Here is a 20,179-nt window from a genome sequence, read left to right on the forward strand (position 1 = left end):
TTTAATTTTTGCGGATTGCGGATTTTCGGATTGTAAATTGCGGATTCTAGCAATATTTTTAAAGGTCTTTTAAAAAATAAAAAGTTTTAGTCCGTACAGCGGCAATTTTTAAACCCTTACTTAACCTAACCTAACTTAAAATAAGCATGAAAAGCTACTTGTAGTTAAGAAACAATAAAATACTTTAAATAAAATGTATTTTAAGTGGTACAAAATTCATAAAAAATAACAATCAGAATCCGCAATTTGAACGGCTAAACTTTTATTTCCTAATCATTAATTTTTCAATTGGATCAGTGAAGGTTTTGGGCTATTTTATGGAGGGGGGGGGGGGGGGGGTTAAAACAACCCCAAAATAAAATATATAGGTAGATACCCTCCAGAATAAAACTAAACCTATGCATATGAAGAATAAAGGAAGGCAGGGGACATTTTGCAGTTTATTACACTAGTCCCCAAAGGTTTATAATTAAATTTTCTTATTTGTTGGCTCTTTTATTGAATTTTGATTGGTTGGTTCACTAAGTTAAGTGTCCAAACGTTTCCACCACTAATTGTAATCTAATTTTGTGTATCACCATTGGGGATGTACATCAATTTATCAGACATTTTCTTATCCCTTAACCCTTAACAGTCGGGCCCCTTACTGCACCTTTTATCTGGTAGGGGGGTGTTCAACGCCCCCATAGACGTCCAAGGGGGAGGTAATGGGGCGATTACCCCCCCCAAACAATTTTGGGGGTGCCGTAGGCACCCCCAAAATTTTTTTCATTTTACCCCCCCATTTAAAATTTACCCCTAACGGAGAAACCGGCAACTTCGTTTTCTTTCCATGATCCTTTCCAAATCATTGAAGCTAGAAGAACAATTTTTTTCCACAAAATATTTATCTTTATGTAAATTTTATATTAGAAATCTCAAAACATAAATTTTGGCAGTGGCAGCTGTACTTGGCAGCTGCCAGCGAGTGTTCAACGCCTCTCCCCCCCCCCCGACCGTTAAGGGTTAATATAGATCCATATGATGAACTAATTTTATTTTTTTTGTTTCAGTGAGTTGGCGCGATATTTGAGTATACCAGTTGGACTAGGAATCATAATTTTAACATAAAACATACATACGGACACACCATAGCTATAGAGTAGCTGCGCTTAAAAAATGACCTCTATGTGTTTGTCTGTATCGAAGGATCTCGCTAACCGCTGAACCAATACGGTTCTCCTTTTATTGCAGTGTAGCTTACTGGGCTGTTTATTACACTAGTCCCTAAAGTTTTATAAAAACCTTTTTCTATACGTTGGCTTAACAACGTTGGGTACCAAAAATTTCAAGGGTTAATTTTGTTTGACATCATTGGAGAGAGTTGTATATTAATTAATCGTCCATTGTCTTATCCCTTCAGATCTCTGGGACTAATTTACAATTTAATTCTTTTAGTAAAAATTATGAATTTTTTATACAGCTGGTATTTACACATATACAATCTACATTATATTAGGTAAAGATCAATTTTAATTTTTGTTTGTCTGTCTGTTTGTCTGTCTGTTTGTCTATCTGTTTGTCTGTCAGTTTGTCTGTCTGTATTTTTGTACAAAAATCTTCCAAAGAAAGAAAGAAACATCTTTTACCCAACCTCGACGGGACTACTATCTACTATCTATTCAAAATTTAAAAAATATACAAAAATCTTCCATAAAATTTGTAAAAAAAAACCATCTATCCATCTATCTTTCTATCTATCTATCTATCTATCTATCTATCTATCTATCTATCTATCTATCTATCTATCTATCTATCTATATCTATCTATATCTATCTATATCTATCTATATCTATCTATATCTATCTATATCTATCTATATCTATCTATATCTATCTATATCTATCTATATCTATCTATATCTATCTATATCTATCTATATCTATCTATATCTATATATATCTATCTATATCTATCTATATCTATCTATATCTATCTATATCTATCTATATCTATCTATATCTATCTATATCTATCTATATCTATCTATATCTATCTATATCTATCTATATCTATCTATATCTATCTATATCTATCTATATCTATCTATATCTATCTATATATATCTATATCTATCTATATCTATTTATATCTATCTATATCTATCTATATCTATCTATATCTATCTATATCTATCTATATCTATCTATATCTATCTATATCTATCTGTATCTATCTATATCTATCTATATCTATCTATATCTATCTATATCTATCTATATCTATCTATATCTATCTATATCTATCTATATCCATCTATCAATCTATCTATCTATCTATCTATCTATCTATCTATCTATCTATTTTAGTTGCCCAAGTGTTGGAAAGCAGAGCCAAATCTCTTGGGTTTGTTTTGCTCGGCCTGTTTGTTTTATCAGATGCCACAGAACTGTTCTTCCTCTTTCTTAAAGGTTATTTACACAAAACCGCTTAATATCCGCTGGATTAGAACCGGTCACCAGCCCTACTAACCGCATATTGTCCGCGGAAAGCTGTCTATAATGCGATGCCGTAAATAAATCATAAAACTCAGGGATCTAAAGGGATAAGACAATGGCCGATAAATTGATCTACATCCTCAAATGATGATACTCAAAATTACCCCTTCTCTTTAGATTAGGATTTATGGTTGAAACTTTCAAACACTTAACTTTATTAAGCAATCAATCAAATTTCACTAAAGTCCCCAAAGTTGTTCAGTTAAACGAATAGGAAAAATTTTGGGAACTAGTGTAATAAACAGCCCATTGTCCTCTCTCTCTCTCTCTCTCTCTGATTTTCAATAGATTTAGTACCCTAGAGGTCACCAATAATTTGACCCCATATGAATTACACTGGTCGTATTATAAACGGCTTTCCGCGAATATAGAATGTACAATTCTAAGATTAAAACCAGTTTTTTAGCCCCGAGGTGCCGAAGGCACGTGCTAAAAATACTGGTTTTAATCTTATAATTGTACATTTTTATATTCGTAGAAAGCCGTTTATAATACGATGCTAGACATAGTTTTTTCTAAGACATGAAGATTTATTTCGATTTTCAATTCATTTTGTAGAAGTGAATCAAGCAATATTAGCTTGGTCGTGTTTGCTTCAAGCTAGCAGTGTCCAAAGTAGGGTTGGACCGAATACTTTTTAAGCCGGATAACGGATACCGGATATCTGGTTGATTTGAAATGACGGATATCCGGTTTCGGCCGGATATCTGGCCAACGTTCGATATCCGGCAAATTACCTGATATCCGGCCGGATAACCGGATATACGGCGTCAAAAATCATGTATCAGTATCATGTAACCGGCCGGATATTGAAAATGACCGGATATACGGCCGGATAACCGGCCCGGCCGGATATCCGGCGCAACCCTAGTCCAAAGTCCCTGTCACATGTAGAAAGATCCCCAATTATGATAAACAACATTATCCCCTTGTTTCAGGCACCAAGATGTTGACATGTGTCGCCCCCTCTATGTCGCTCGTCAGCGTCGAACACTTGCTCAAAAACTGTATAAAGGTAATTTAAAATTTTTTGTTGTTCATTTAGCATCAGTTTAGATGTTTTATATCTGTCTGTTATGTCCAAGTGGGTGGCTAACCCCCCCCCCCCCCCCCCCCCTAGATATACCACACTTTTCTGGGATCTTGTTTAGTCAAGTATCAACTGTTGGGAATATCAAAGGATGACTCCATGCAAAATTTGAGCCGGATCCGGCCAAAACCGGCCGTGAATTTTATGAAAAACCGGTTTTTTCCGGTTTTTAAGGGGTATCTGTAAATCGATTCAGCTGGAGCAAAACCGGTTGGAGATACAAAAAATTTTACTTCACATGAAATTTATCCAATGCAATTGCCTACAAAAATGTACTTTATCATCAACTTGATTGGACAACTCTTTCCCCTCCTAAATGTCCATTAAAACCTCGGAAACGGCAAAAATCGCCTAAAATCACGCCTTCGGCGGCGAATAACGGCTAAGCGGCCAGCCGGAGGCGAATGAAACATAAATAAAGAAATGTCCGCCTCAAAAAGTTGTTCAATGTCAAAGAGATGCTTGAAGTCTCTAAAACGACTCCTTCCCCTCCTTTAAGGGGATAAACTGAAAAAACGTGATTTTCAAAAGTATGCCCACTTCGTAGGTGTGGGGGGCACTGAACCCGTCACCCCAGGGTCACCAAATATAAAGTCTAGGAGGCCCACAATGCTGAATTTTCACCAAGTGAAAGTCTTGTGTCATTATCTCTTATGAGAAAAAAGTTATTAATTAATTAAAATTTCAAATTGTGATTTTTTGATGGATTTCTTTGATGAAATGACAGGCTGGTCAATTTTTAGGCCATTTTTTGCGGTTTTTGGGCTGTCACGTCCAAACGGTTTGATATAATCTCACGGGACCTTTTGCCCAACCTAAGTCTGGTTATTTGTGAGGCCTAGGAAAAAAAATCAGACTTATGCAAAAGATTATAATTATAATCTTTACACAGAAAAATGGCACGAGGTGAGGGTTTGAGGGGGCAAAATGAGCCAACCAGCGATTTTTGACGGCGCACAGCGACGGTGTGCTTCATCCAATCCGGGATTTTTTTTTCTTAGACCTCACAAATAACCAGACTTAGGTCGGGCAAAAAGTCCCGTGAGATTATCTCAAACCGTTTGGGCGTGACGGCCCAAAAACCACAAAAAATGGCCTAAAAATTTACTGGCCTGTCATTTCATCAAAGAAATTCATCAAAAAATCACAATTTGAAATTTTAATTAATTAATAACTTTTTTCTCATAAGAGATAATGACACAAGACTTTCACTTGGTGAAAATTCAGCATTGTGGGCCGCAGGGGCGTCCAAGCTTTTTTTTTTGGGGGGGGTAAAAAATTTTAGGGGGGGGGTAATTCGTGTTTGGGGGGGGTAAAATGGCGAAATTTTTTTTTACCCCCCCCAAAATTTTTACCCCGGGGGTAAAATTTGATTGGGGGGGGTAATTACTAGGGTTGGGCCGGATATCCGGTTTGGCCGGATATCCGGCCGGATACCGGATATTGAAAATATCCGGCCGGATATCCGGTCACACCGGATATCTGGATACCAGATATTGAAACTATCCGGCCGGATATCCGGCCACACCGGATATCCGGATACCTGATATTGAAACTATCCGGCCGGATATCCGGCCACACCGGATATCCGGCCCAACCCTAGTAATTACCCCCCTTAAAGTCTGTTGGGGGGGGTAAATACTCCCCCCAAATCTGTTGGGGGGGGTAATTACCCCCCCCAAACTAATTTACCCCGGGGGTAAAATTTTTGGGGGGGGTAATTTAATTATGTAAAAAAAGCACCTACCTAATCTATTAAGTTAATAAGTACTATCCTATAACATAAAGTAGTAAGTAAGGTTTATTTGACTATAGCTTCAGATTTCATTACTTTTAATACTGAGTTCTCCTTTTTAGGAAAGCTTCACATAGATCCCATGATGGTTCCACACTATTATAGGTCAATCCTTTGAGTGGTTTTAGGCTATTTTTCTCCTCCCTTTTTACCCTTTAGAAAACACGAGTTCTTAGATGCTAAGGGCGCCACTACTATTCAAATATATAGTAGTATCTCATTCTTTAGAACATAAAAATACAATAATTAACTCACTAACCAATGAACCAATATGATTATACTTTAAAGTGAAGCGTCTTATAGGTCCTGGTAAGTTTTATAACTAGTTTTGACATCCTCCCAAAAGAAATCGCCTATAGAAATTCTTTTTCATTATTTAATGAAATATTTAATTTAGTTAGGTATCTATTTTATGGAATCTTCAGTGCTTTACAATTACATCATAGATCCCCCCCCCCAAAAAAAAATTTTCAGTAAAATTTTTTTTTAAGAACATTCAATTTGGGGGGGGGGGGTAAATACCCCCCCAAAAAAAATTTTTTTAAAGAACATTTATTTTGGGGGGGGTAATTACCCCCCCAAAATCGTTGGGGGTGCCTACGGCACCCCCAAGGTAGGGGTAATTTTTTTTTGGGGGGGGTATTGTTCAAAAAATTTTGGGGGTGCCTACGGCACCCCCAAAATCGTTTGGGGGTGCCAAATGGCCCATTACCCCCCCCCTTGGACGCCTATGGTGGGCCGCCTAGACTTTATATTTGGTGACCCTGGGGTGACGGGTTCAGTGCCCCCCACACCCACGAAGTGGGCATACTTTTGAAAATCACGTTTTTTCAGTTTATCCCCTTAAAGGAGGGGAAGGAGTCGTTTTAGAGACTTCAAGCATCTCTTTGATATTGAACAACTTTTTGAGGCGGACATTTCTTTATTTATGTTTCATTCGCCTCCGGCTGACCGATTAGCCGTTATTCGTCGCCGAAGGCGTGATTTTTGGCGATTTTTGCCGTTTCCGAGGTTTTAATGGACATTTAGGAGGAGAAAGAGTTGTCCAATCAAGTTTATGATGAAGTACATTTTTGTAGGCAATTGCATTGGCTAAATTTCATGTAAAGTACAATTTTTTGTACCTCCAACCGGTTTTGCTCCAGCTGAATCGATTTACAGATACCCCTTAAAAACCGGAAAAAACCGGTTTTTCAGAAAATTCACGGCCGGTTTTGGCCGGATCCGGCTCAAATTTTGCATGGAGTCATCCATTGATATTCCCAACAGTTGATACTTGACTCAACAAGATCCCAGAAAAGTGTGGTATATCTACCCCCCCCCCCCCCACCATCCTCCAATAAAAAAAGATTTGACGTCATTGCCTATATGATATAAAGATTACGTCCTCCTCTAAATGAATTTGAGGGTGCTGCCTACGGCACTTTTTAATTATTTTTTTACACCCCCCCCCCCGTCTCCAAATAAAACAAGGATGACAACATCCATAAGTAGCGAAGCACAAAAAATTGTGGATAGGTATAAGTAGATTTAAAGTGTATTTATTAAAGTCAAGAATAGATTTATTGGAGAAAATAAACACGAAACCTTGTTTTATTTTGTATGATGAAGACGGTTAAAGTAAATTACATACTAGATGCACATATCAATGGGAAAAATATTTTAAAACTGTTAATGCAAAAAAGTTTTAGAATTTAAAAAAGATATGGGGAAATATGTCAAACATATAAAAATAGCCAAGAAACCTGCTAAAAGGCAGTTTGGCTGCCATTGTTTCTTTTCTTAAAACGCCAGAAATTTGATTTTAATATCTTTAACTGAAAACTTTTTGAAAATTGGACCATAAACACCAAAGATATGGGGGAAAATCTGAAAAATATAAAAATAGCCTAAATCCTGCAAAAAGGCAGTCTGACCATCATTGTTGTTTTCTTCAAACGACAGGAAATTTAATTTTGATATCTTTAACTGAAAACTTTTTGAAAATTGGACCATAAACACCAAAGATATGGGGGAATATCTGAAAAATATAAAAATAGCCAAAAACCTGCAAAAAGGCAGTCTGACCATCATTGTTGTTTTCTTCAAACGACAGGAAATTTAATTTTGATATCTTTAACTCAAAAATTTTGAAAATCGGGCCATAAACACCAAAGATATGGGGGAAAATCTGAAAATATAAAAATAGCCAAAAACCTGCAAAAAGGCAGTCTGACCATCATTGTTGTTTTCTTCAAACGACAGGAAATTTATTTTTGATATCTTTAACTCAAAAATTTTGAAAATCGGACCATAAACACTAAAGATATGGGTAAAATTTGGAAAATATAAAAATAGTCTAAAACCTGCTAAAAAGCAGTCCGACCGCTATTGGTGTTTAAGAGTTAATTGTGCTCCTAAATAATGGGAATGTTGTCAAAAAATTTCAGCTCTCTATCTTTTATATGAGCCGAGAAAATCACGTTTCCCCCAATTCATTAATTACGGACGGACGGACAGACGGACATTGTGAATTGTAGAGTAGCTTCGCTACTAAAAAAGCTAGGACGTTCTTGAGAGCCAAAATTGGAAATTGTATATATACATACTAGGGTGGTTCGATATTTGACATTTTTATCTGAGACCAAAGCGCGGGAACTTGTATATGATTTTACATGCCTGATACACGGTTTTTAGACTTAAAATAAAAGTAGGTTGCGGGTAAAATCTGTAAAGGTTGTGTGTTTTAAATTAAAAACAGTAGTAGAACGATAAAAATTTATGTTAACTTTATTTATGTTAAATTTATGTCCAAAGGTGTATTACACTACAAAAATGATGTGCAAGTTCCCGCGCTTTGGTCTCAGATAAAAATGTCCTAAATTATTCATTCATACATATACCTACATTTTATTTTTTCAGGGTTTTATAGTATTTGCAGCTGGTCTGCCATATCTCAAGATCTGTTCAGAGAAACATTCAGTTATACAGGTAGATAGATAGATAGATAGATAGATAGATAGATATGATATAATATGATATGATCCAGAGGGGTATGGCGTGTACTGCCATCTTTTTAGACAGACAGAGAGTATGTCTGCCTTTATAGATTTTTGTATTTCTAAATTTTTAAGCCAATCCAGACGTTCTATGCAGGGATCTAAAGGGATAAGACAATGGCAAATAACTTGATGTACATCCCCAATGACGATACACAAATTTATCTCTTCTGTAGATTACAATTAGTGGTTGAAATGTTTGGTCACTCAACTAAATGAACCAACTAATTTAAAGTCAATAAAAGTCCCCAAGGTTGTTAAGCCTACAAATAAGAAAACGTTATTATAAAACTGCATTCTTTAAGTTTTTGTAAGCCTGTACACGAAGGACAGTACATTTCAGATAGATAGGGGACATTAGCCTGTTTATTTCACTAGTCCCCAAAGTTTTGTAATAACATTTTCTTACTCGTTGGCTTAACAACTTTGGGGACTATAATGAATTTTGATTGGTTGATTCATTAAGTTAAGTGTTCAAACATTTCAAGCACTAATTTCAATCTACAGGAGGGGGAAATTTTGTGTATCATCATTGGGGATGTGCAGCAATTTAACGGCCATTGTCTTATCCCTTTAGATCCCTAGTATATTTTTATAATAATTAATCTTGTTTTTTTCCAGGCTAAACAGGGCAGAACCGACTACCTGACCCTTCAACTATAGTAAGAGCAGTTAGCGAGATCCTTCGGTACACACAGACAGACAGATCCCAGTAGGTTGTCAACATAAATACTCATTTTTATTGTATGATGTAAAAAATAGTATATTTTATTATTATTATTATTATGTTAGTAGCGAAGCTACTCTATAATTAACTTTGTGTGCCACATGTAAAATTTTATTACTCCTTTGATATGTTTGTACAAGAACGTGTCCTAATTTTAGTGATTTTTCTTTAACCCATTCGTGACGAGCTCCCAAAGTTCAAAGTTTTGAATCACAACAAAATAGATTTTTTCAATAATTACTCAACAGAATTCAAAAAGTAAGGTGTCAAATTAAAGATCTTACTATTTTTGTTCACAATGGCAATTTTCTCCTTTTTTTGTAGCGTTTTAGTACCCTAAAAACAACTTAATTAAAACAACTTAAATTATTTCAAAAACCCGATTGCATATCTAAATTCTATGGATCATTTTACATCTACTACTTACTAAAAGCACCGACTGGCTATTTTTTTTAATCACAAAATTTAGGACATGTTTATTACCATTTAAAAAAAATAATTATAAAAAATCCGCATAACTAATAGGAAAAAAATCCACGTATCGCATTATATCCAGTTTTCTACGAATATAAAAATGTACAAGCATCTCGGGGCTAAAAAAAACTGTTTTAATCTTATAATTGTACATTTTTATATCCACGGAAAGCTGTTTATGATACGATGCGAGAAATAACTATTATCACATTGTATTATAGACAGCTTTACGTAGATGTTTTAATGAAAAATTGTAATATGAAACCTGTTTTGTTAACCCCTGTGGCCTAAGTTCGTTTTTCCAATTTTTGTGCTTCTCTACTTATGGATGTTGTCATCCTTATTTTTTTTTTTTATAAATTTTGTATTATTTTTTGTAATATATAATGACATTTTTATTGTGTAAAATTATTTAACTATTTTATTGAAATAAATATATTTTTGCTATAGTTAGTAAAGCGAGTGTTGAATAATCTAAATTCACGTTACTTAGAAACGTAAGCGAGGCCCGATACTTAAAATTGATTTTATTTGCAAAAAATCTTTTAATGTTTTTTTCTTAACATGGATAACAATATCGTTGAAAGCGGAGGTTTAAAAATCAGAAAATAGAAGAGCGCATAATCGATATATTATAACTTGGATGTTGTACCATATTTTCGTCTACTCTAATTAAATGGTCTTTGCAGCTGGCTTATATCACTTACTTAACAAAGAAAATTAGGTGCAAAATTTTATTATGTTTGCTTGAATTTTCTCAATAAATGAGCCGTTCTGTACAAAAATCAGCCATGTGACGTCATAAAAATGAGGGAGATGATAATAGAAGTGAAATGGATAATCCCTCATTTTTATGACATTGTAAGATGATTTTTAAATATCTGGAAAAAATTTACTATACAGCAGTGACATACAATAACATTACCCTTGATAAAATAAGAAACCACAAAACCTTTAAAATCACGCAATCTTAAAAGTCAAGGAATCGATCTAGCACTGCAATTAATGGACAAATCTTGATGAAACTTGATGGAAATATGTATAATATGAGCAAATTTAATCCCTGATAATTTCAATCATCAATAATGAATATAAATGAAGAAAATCATGAAAAACCTAAAAACATGGGAATTGATTTAGCACCCTAATTAATATACAAATCTCAATACAACTTGGTGAAAATATGGGCATATGTCATAGGAATCTTCACTAAAATTTCAGCTGTCGAACTTGAATAGGGAGCTGACAAAATCATGTTTCCCCCATAGCGTTATGGACTGACTGACCGACGGATGGACAGAAAAATTTGACATTTTTCAAATTGGTTCTAGAGTAGCAGAAAAAAATACATGGTAGTTATATACATATAAAATAACATTTCCTATATTGAATATATATTTATTGTATGGTATAATAGACAGCTGTACAAATATTGAAATGAAAGATATCAGGTGTTGGCACTTACACAAATGAACATGATCAATAGTTTTCTTAAAGAATGATTTGAATTCTTATCAGGATGTGTCTCTGTTGGAAGTTGAACCATGAACCATAGACGTCGAAGGGGGGGGGGGGGGGGGGTAATGGGCCATTTGGCACCCCCAAACGATTTTGGGGGTGCCTACGGCCCCACAAAAAAAAATTACCCTCTCCTTGGGGGTGCTGTAGGCACCCCCAACGATTTTGGGGGGGGTATTTACCCCCCCAAAACCATTTTGGGGGGGGGGTAATTACATACTCATAGCTGCAGCAGGTCTCTAAAAGATCAACAGCTCTGACTAACAGAATAATATAGGTAAGGAATGGCTCTGAAGTCCAGCTTAAAGTGTATTTGGATTGAATGGTCTGATCAAGAGAGTATCTAATCTAATTTCTTTAGAGTTCACAATAATCCCCAAAATCAGTGCACACTACAAGAGAACTCTCAACTAATCTATCTGCAAAGGTTTCAAAGATTTTGTCAACAAATTCCTGTACAAATGTAATGCAATCTAAAGGGTCTTCTTTGTTAACACTATTCTCATGACTGCTGCAATATCCATCTCCCTGAAATATAATAATGAAAATAATGTATTCAAAATCAATTAAACTAAATTTTCTATAGTCATAAGAAATGTTTTAAAAGAATGATAAGACCATATAACACCATATAAGGGTATAGTAGACACATGCTAAGATGCCCTTCCAGAAGCGGTGTATGTTCAAGAAGGTGGTAAAAGGACTAGAGGTGAAGTTTTATATCCATTTCTGTAGGCTAAATTCAATCAATCATTTCTGTTGTCTTCATTCAATCAATCAGTGACATTAAGTTACCAAACATACATCAAAACAGATTTCGCTGCATTTATGCTTAATCTAAAAAACAACCACATTCAATAGTTTATTAATCTATAATAATAATAATAATAATTAGGCCCCTCTACCTTGCTATCTCACCTTTTGGTAGCTTGGGAATGTGTTTCCCTTGATTATTTATTATTATTATTATTGATTAATAAATTATTTAATGTCATCATTTTTTAGTTTAAGCGTAAATGCCATGAAATTTTTGTTGTTGTATGTCTTAAAAATGTCAACAAAGGTGGCATTCTTTTTTTAAAAAACACCTCAGATTCGAAAGCATCACCTCACCCCCATGAGGTAATTTAACAGGTTTAAGATTTTATCCCTTGCTAGAGTTATATTTTTTTCCTAAGTAAAATTCTGAAGGGAAATCATTGTCTAATTTCTTTCATCTAGCCACCTTAAAAAGCAGACAAGATTATCACATTTTATCTCACCAAGAAAGACCTGGAGGACAAACAGACACAGATGTGTTAAGCTAATTTTGAAACATCCTAATATTAAGAACGTTAATATAAAGTTACCATCAAAAAGGCTTTAACATCTGCAATAGTATCTTCCTTCCTCATATTAGCAGATAATTCCTCAACCCAAGATACACAATCTTCACAGGTAGCTTCAGAATTCTAATTTTGATAGATAATACAAAATGAGCAATATTGTAAATTTTAAATTTTGAAATAATTCTTGAGATTATAGAATAATTATGAAGTTATTTTTATTATTGTTTCAATGTATAGTCAAAGGAAGGGCTTATTCATGATTTTGATTTTATATGACTATCAAGAAGAATTTGTTCACAAATGAAAATATTTTTTGAAATACTACCATAAAATACAGACTTTGATGAGGTTATATTGCTTTCAAATATGCATAAGTTATTAATAAAGCCCTTGTGTAAAAAGTAGTATAAAAACTTAAATTTTTATAAGAATATACTTTAAGATTTTCTATTCTATCCTCAAATATTGTGTTCTCGCAAACTCCAATGTTACTACAGACACGATTCTCATCAAGATATACAGGATACAATGCTTTAGCTAAAATAAAAAAACAATATCTAAAACTCATAACAACAATTGTTGGGTAGTAAAGAAATACATGTAATGTTATCTAAACTAGTTTAATAAAAATTTTTTTTATGGAAAATTTCTGAGCATTGCCTCTATATTGACTTAAATACACATGAATTCAATACCAAGAACAGTTAAAACCTCCAGACAAAGGATGTTTAATCTGGTTCTACTTAGGACTTTACAGTGTCTAAGAGATAAAAGAGATTAAATATAACTTATCCCAAGCTCCTCTGTGGAGAGTGTCATTCATTTCAGTGACTTAATTTGGGACACCTGCCATAATCTACAAGGGTAAGTTAATAAAGAGTAGCTCCCTTCAGAGAGCGGGTCAAGGTTTAATGTACTTGAGCATGAATCTTGATAGCTCTAGTATAAACACTAAGAAATAATGGCTACACACACACACAAACAATAAATATAACTTATACCAGATCCTGGCCAGTATGTTTGTACAGCATCCTCACATACCATGTCATCTTGACAAAGAGAAGAAATAAGAAAAGTAGTCTGGTACTGGACAAAGGATTCTGTCATGTAGCTATCTTGCATTAGTCCAATAAAATTTTTACAGTCCTCGCAAGTTTCATCAGAACTAGAAATTATAAATAATATAGATATTATAGATAAATGAAGATATTATAATAGTTATTTCTCGTATCGTATTATAAATGGCTTTCCGCGGATATAGAAGGTACAATTATAAGATTAAAACTAGTTTTTAGCCCCAGGGTGCCGGAGGCACCGGCTAAAAAAACTGGTTTTAATCTTATGATTGTACATTTCTATATTCGTAGAAAACTGGATATAATACGATGCTAGACATAGTTTTTTCGTATGAATGAGAACCGGTTCCTATCCACCGGATTTGAATGAATACGAGAAATGTTATTAAAGAATTTAGAAGCCCTACACTTAGTTGTCCTAATGTCAAACAGCCAAATGTACTTATTTTGTGGCCACTAGTATATGAAGATATATTTAGTACCTTGCACTTTCTAATAACAGGAAGAAAAGTATTACAGTTAGGTTCATGCTTTGGCTGTTTGTAGAGCACTGACTTCTGTATATGATTAGTTATTACTTATCAAAGTTTACAGCTCTTTTCCTCTTTTCCTCTTTTCCTGTCTTATGATAATAAACATGCACGTCTACAGATAAGTAAAAACACATGCAAAAATATTTCTATGCCTGCAGTATATTCTCTCTTTATAAATATAAATGTACAGGCACTGAACATGTCATCATCTATATTTTTTCTCTATAATAGTAAATTACTCTGAATTCAAAAGTGCCACCCTCTTTTTTTCCATCTTTAGTGGTTGTGGTCACCGATCAAAGTTATCTATTACCCTACTGTGGTGTGGTTTCCAAGGAACCCAAGGGCAATATCTGCCTTTTTTGGGATGCAATACTCTTAGGCCCACTAGTGGATATTAGTTTAAGTAAGATCCAACTGACATTCAAACCTTTGATTGTATGACCTATGTCTGAAAAGTCCTAACTGTGTATGGTACTGAGTTGCACCTGTTTTTGGTTCAAGGCATTCTCCCTACTCTAAATATTTATGTCACACACCTGACATAGCAGCAATAGAAACCAGTTTTAACGTCTTTAGTTATGATGTGGTATTGGGGTGAGATTTAAACCTAACACTTACCAGATAATTTAAACCTATCACCTACCAGATAACAAGCAGATGCACTACATGTTGAGCAACAGTCAGGGGGTCTATCAAAATTTTGCTTTTTGAGTTAAACAACATCAAGTTCATAATTCTTTTTCTGTTAACACAATTTTTGTACCCAATTAATTTTGCTGTGCATTGTACAAAAATGTCCTTGTCCTTATTTTCAAATAACATTCTTATCTTTGCTTCGCATTAAAAACAAAGGTTAAATTATATTTTTACTTTTTTTTAAAACAAGGAGGAAAAGTTTCAGATGTAGCTTAGCTGTTAGTTTTCATACAATATTCTAATAAAATTAATATTAGACACACAGACAAACACACATCCTGTTCTTATAAGTATAAAATGAAGCCATATATCTTTAATGACAGCTAAGAAAATATGCTGAAAATGTACCACAAAGCTTAATAGACAAACAGACTGACTTACATAAGGTAAAGGACATCATAATCAGGGACATCCAATGGGGGGGGGGGAAGATTAAAGGGGTGATTATTCCTCCCCCCCAAAATTTTAGATTTTTAGTTTTTATCCCCCCCCCCAAAAAAAAATTATATTTTTAACTTTTTACCATCCCCTTCCAAACCCAAAAGCTTGTACGTCCTTGCTCAGGGGCTTCCAAGCTTTTTTATTTGGGGGAGGGGGTAAAATTTTTTTAAGGGGGGTGTAAAATGGCACATGAAGCGCACTGCACATTTTTTTTACCCTCCCCCATAATTTATACCCGGAAGGTAAAATTTGCTTGAGGGGGGTAATCACCCCCCCTGAAATCTGTTGGCAGGGGTAAATTTTTGTAACCACCTTAAAATTTACCCTTTGGATAAAATTTTTTTGGAGGGTAATTTAAATACTATTAAATATTTAGTAGTAAAAATATGCGCGAAGCATGCCAAATTTTTTTTTGTTAGAGATTATTTATTTAAGGGGGTAAATACCCCCTCCTAAATGGTTGGGGGTGCCGTAGGCACCCCTAAGGTAAGTTAAATTTTACCCACCCTCTTGGACTTCCTTGTCCTTGCTCATGATAATAACTCTTATTGCATCCTATTGTCTCAGGAAATCAAAAAATTAATAAGTCTCTCTCTATGTAGGACAATAAATTACTAATTACACTAGTACCCAAAGTTTTTAAGTTACATTTTTATTTTTGGTAGCTGAAAAAAAATTGAATACTTTGTCAAATTTTACTCAGTTGGTTAATTAACAAAAGTGACAAACTTTACAAATTAATATATTACTAATATACATTTAATTAATTTTGTTTTTCATAATTGGGGTCGTACATTAAATTTATCATCAATTGTCGTATTCATCGTTTCTTGTTTGTTAACAATTTTGTGCAACTTTTTAAGGACCAGACTCAAATCTTGGCACCTGGCCAAAAAATGAATTTTAAGGACAAATATATTTTACAATTTTTTATGGGTTTTCTCAATTTACAAAAAAACCTATTTTTACGTTCTGAATAAAAAAAATTTACCTATTAAAGTAAAAAAAAATATATTTAAGGATAAATAGTACTATAAAAATCCTGTATGTCATATGAAAGCCGTTTTTGAGATACTTTTTTCATTAAAGTAACAGCTATGTTTGAAGCTTTCCACGACTTTTTTGGGTAATGTAATTTTTGAAGTTTAAAACTTTTACAGAAATGTATTTGAGAATATTTTTACGTGAGCTTAATAATGGAGTGATGTAGTTTATTATTTTTTAAGCCAATTTTTTGTGAAAATTATTTAAAAAGTAGTTATTTGAAGAAAAGTCCACTTTAAAGTAGTGAGGAAGTGGACATTGGGCTGTTTATTACACTAGTCCCCAAAGTTTTATAATAACGTTTTCAACAACCTTGGGGACTTTTATTAAATTTTGATTGAGTGTTCAAACGTTTCAACTGCTAATTGTAATCTACAGATGGGGTAATTTTATGTATCATAGTTTGGGTTAGTATATTAATTTATCGGCCATTGTCTTATCCCTTTAGATCCCTAAGTTAGTCATTTCTGTTTTTTTTCTTTGAGATCTTGTAAATGGGACAGGTTTTAGTCTTTATTAAAAGCAAAGATTTTCTATAATAAGGGTCGTCAGTCGTCCGTCCGTTACAGTTAGCTCTTTTCTTTAAACAAGTTAAAATTGCCCTATTGATTTCAAACTTTGCATGCTGATTCCTATAATAGTTAGGTATGACTTAAAAAGCGCAGCCTCTATAATTGTTACCAGAAAGCTCGTACGTCCATTTAAAACAAACTGATTTTTTTTTACTTTTTTAACAACAAATTTTTGTTTGTTAAAATTGTGATTCATCTGTTTTTTTGTATACTGGTTCCTATTACAACAAGGTATAATGTTATTAGCAAAAACATCTCTATAATCAAGTCCTAAAAACGTCAGTATATCTTTAAACAGCAACATGTATTTAATTAATTTTGCAACACTTTTAAATTTTTATAGACATGTGCATTAATATTAATATTATTCAGTTGTGACACTCTACAAGTGTTAATGTTCGTTTGTCCCTCCATTTCAGAGCTTCGCTTTTATGGATGTTGTCATCCTTGTCCTGTACAGGCTTACGACCAATCTTACAAAATATTTAAAAATAAACAGTATTTTAAAATATTTCGATATATTATAGCTTGGATGTTGCACCAGTTATTTACGTACTCTAATAAAGTGATGCTTTCAGCTGGCTAAATAGCGACACCTGCATCCACCCTCCTTAACCCGATACCTTTACCCTCCTACTGAATGATAGAACTAACCAATAAATAACTGGGGAAATAGCAAACTAAATTGACGACAAATTTCCCCTGTCAATATTCTATGTCCATCGATTAATTTTGACTTGATTATATCTTTTCTCGTATTCATTCAAATCTGGTGGATAGGAACCGGTTCTCATCCATACGAAAAAACTATGTCTAGCATCGTATTATATCCAGCTTTCTACGAACATAAAAATGTACAATCATAAGATTAAAACCTTTGGCACCAAGGGGCTAAAAAAACTAGTTTTAATCTCATAATTGTACATTCTATATATCCAGCCGCGGAAAGCCGCTTATAATACGATGAAAGAAATAACTATCATTTGCTTTTTACATAATGTTTAAAGATCCAGCTTATGTCAAAATTTCTCAAAGCTTAAAAGAAATACTTTTTCATTTGCTACGTTCTGATTTTAGAGCCTCGCTTTTATGGATGTTGTCATCTTTTTTATAGAAATATGTGGCTTTTAACTTTTTGTCTAGGAATTAATAAAAGTTTTATAAATTTTCATTTGTTTATATATATTTTAAAATCTTCCAATTGGAAAAAGAAACTCTTCTAATTTTTTTTGCATAACTTTTTGGGATCAAAAAATTAATTTAAAAGACTTCTCATAAAAACAACAAGGATGACAACATCCATAAAAGCGAAGCTTAAAAAATTCAATTATCGAACATTAACAACACATTTATTAGGTTCTACGCCAAACGTAGGAGTCCCAAACGTAGGAGTGGAAAACATCGGAGTGGACAAACGCAGGAGTCCAAAACGTGGGAGTGGGACAAACGCAGGAGTAGGACAAACGTCGGAGTGGACAAACGCAGGATTTTTGGGACAAACGTCGGAGAGGACAAACAATAGGATAATTATATCATACAAAAAAATTTTAATGGTCTTTATGGTTATACAGTTGCTACTCTTTCTAAATCGTAGAGGAATCATTATGCAAAGTTTTTAATCGATATGACAATTCTAACATGGTAAAATTAACGATAAGATAAGGACGGATGGACCGACCCTAAATAAAAAAGAGCTTCGTTAAAGACTTACGAATATGGTACCAATGGATATAGTATATACGTGGATATGTTGACAGGGGAAAATTTGTCATGAATTTAGCTTGCTAATATGGACCTCATTTATGGTTAGTTTGTTCATCAAGTAGGAGGGGAGGGGATGAAGTACAGCGGGTTGATTAGAGGGAATTGTCATTTTAGCCAGCTGCGAGTATTATTTTTTGAAGAATAATGGATTTATTATTACTTGGATCTTACACCAGATTATTATGTACTCTAAAAAAGTGAACCTTTTAGCTGGCTAAAACAACAATATCCCCTTCCGCTGGAGAAACGAACTGATCAATAAATGACTGGGGAAATAGTAAGCTGAATTGTCAACCACAAAAAAAAACAATTTTTCCCCTGTCATAATATCCACGTATATACTATATCCATTGGAAGAACATTTTGATTTTGTTGATTCAACTGAAAATTGATTGCCCATTTCTTCCCTAATTTCCGAAGTTGTACAACAGATAACCCAACTATCGCAAAGGGAAAAGTGATATAATGTATAAGATAATTATACATTAAAAATTTTACTTTTTCAAATTTTGATTTTTTTAAGTTTGAAACTTTTTTAGCTAGCAGTAAATATTCCGATAGGATGAGGGTGCTATGTACACAATCGGAAACTCAAATTCAGCTGACCTATTGTTGTTTATTACAGTTGAGTAGGGATCTTAAGGGATAAAACAATAACTTACAGATTTAAGAGCATCCCCAATGATGATACTCAAATTACTCCTTCTTTAGATTACAATTAGTGGTTGAAACGTTGAAACTCAATGAACTAACCAATCAAAATTAAAAGCCTCAGAGGTGTTCAGCCAACGAATATGAAATCGTTATCATAAAACTTTGGGGACTAGTGTAATTAACAGCCCAATGTCCTCTCCCTCCCTGTTAAGTATTAACCAATGAAAACCAAAATCCATTCACGTCTAGAATTGTACTTGGATTAATTTATTGTCCATTAATCTCTCCCTGTGTATATGAGGGAGGGGACAACGGGCTGTTTATTACACTAGTCCCCAAAGTTTTATAATCATATTTTCTTCTTCGTTGGCTTAGCAACTTTGGGAACTTTAATAAAATTTTCATTTGGTTATTTCATTAAGCTGAGTGTCTAAACGTTTCAACCACTAATTGTAATCTGCAGTAGGGGTAATTTTGTGTATTATCATTGGGGATGTATATAAATTTATTGGCCATTGTCTTATCCCTTTAATTCCTGGACTCTTACGCAACTAGCTTCTAAAAAATCCTATTTTGTTGTATTAAACCCCCTTTAACAGGGATCTAAAGGGATAAGACAATGGATGATAAATTGATGTATATGTATATCTATCTATATGTATATCCATCTATCTTTATATATATATATATATATATCTGTCTATCTCTATATCTATCTATCTATCTCTCTCTCTTTAGTGTGACGCGGTTTGGTACAGAGTTAAAACCATTTCTCTTGCCATTTCTCTCTAAAATGGATCTATCAATTTATCTTTCTCTCTATCTATCTATCTCTCCTCTCTCTCTTATAAATTATAAAATTGATACTCTCTCTCTCTCTCCTCTTTC

The 20,179-nt window shown here is 33.8% G+C and overlaps 2 protein-coding genes and 2 long non-coding RNA genes across 8 annotated transcripts in view; 2 read left to right on the plus strand and 2 right to left on the minus strand.

The window, feature by feature from the left end:
• The window catches only part of LOC145307199 (uncharacterized), a 184,246-nt gene that overhangs the window by 73,316 nt on the left and 90,751 nt on the right, over positions 1 to 20,179 (plus strand). The window lies entirely within an intron of this gene.
• LOC145307205 (uncharacterized) overlaps positions 1,467 to 20,179 on the plus strand; it is a 26,518-nt gene continuing 7,805 nt past the window's right edge. The window contains exon 1 of the long non-coding RNA XR_013875345.1: positions 1,467 to 1,498. This is a non-coding gene — a long non-coding RNA (uncharacterized LOC145307205). The remainder of the gene's footprint in view (positions 1,499 to 20,179) is intronic.
• Positions 11,402 to 12,629, minus strand: LOC145307679 (uncharacterized). Its single transcript, XR_013875565.1, has 2 exons — positions 12,530 to 12,629; positions 11,402 to 11,708 (listed from the first exon to the last, which is right to left on the minus strand). It is a non-coding gene; the product is annotated as an uncharacterized LOC145307679 (long non-coding RNA).
• Positions 12,746 to 14,131, minus strand: LOC145307519 (uncharacterized). Its single transcript, XM_080149975.1, has 4 exons — positions 14,067 to 14,131; positions 13,510 to 13,673; positions 12,945 to 13,045; positions 12,746 to 12,757 (listed from the first exon to the last, which is right to left on the minus strand). Exons 1-4 carry the CDS (start codon positions 14,111 to 14,113, stop codon positions 12,746 to 12,748), a joined length of 324 nt encoding a protein of 107 aa, XP_080006101.1. The 5' UTR covers positions 14,114 to 14,131.

Source organism: Acartia tonsa, chromosome 15 (assembly GCF_053477335.1).
Source record: "Acartia tonsa isolate MP-2025a chromosome 15, ASM5347733v1, whole genome shotgun sequence".
NCBI classification, from domain to species: domain Eukaryota; kingdom Metazoa; phylum Arthropoda; class Copepoda; order Calanoida; family Acartiidae; genus Acartia; species Acartia tonsa.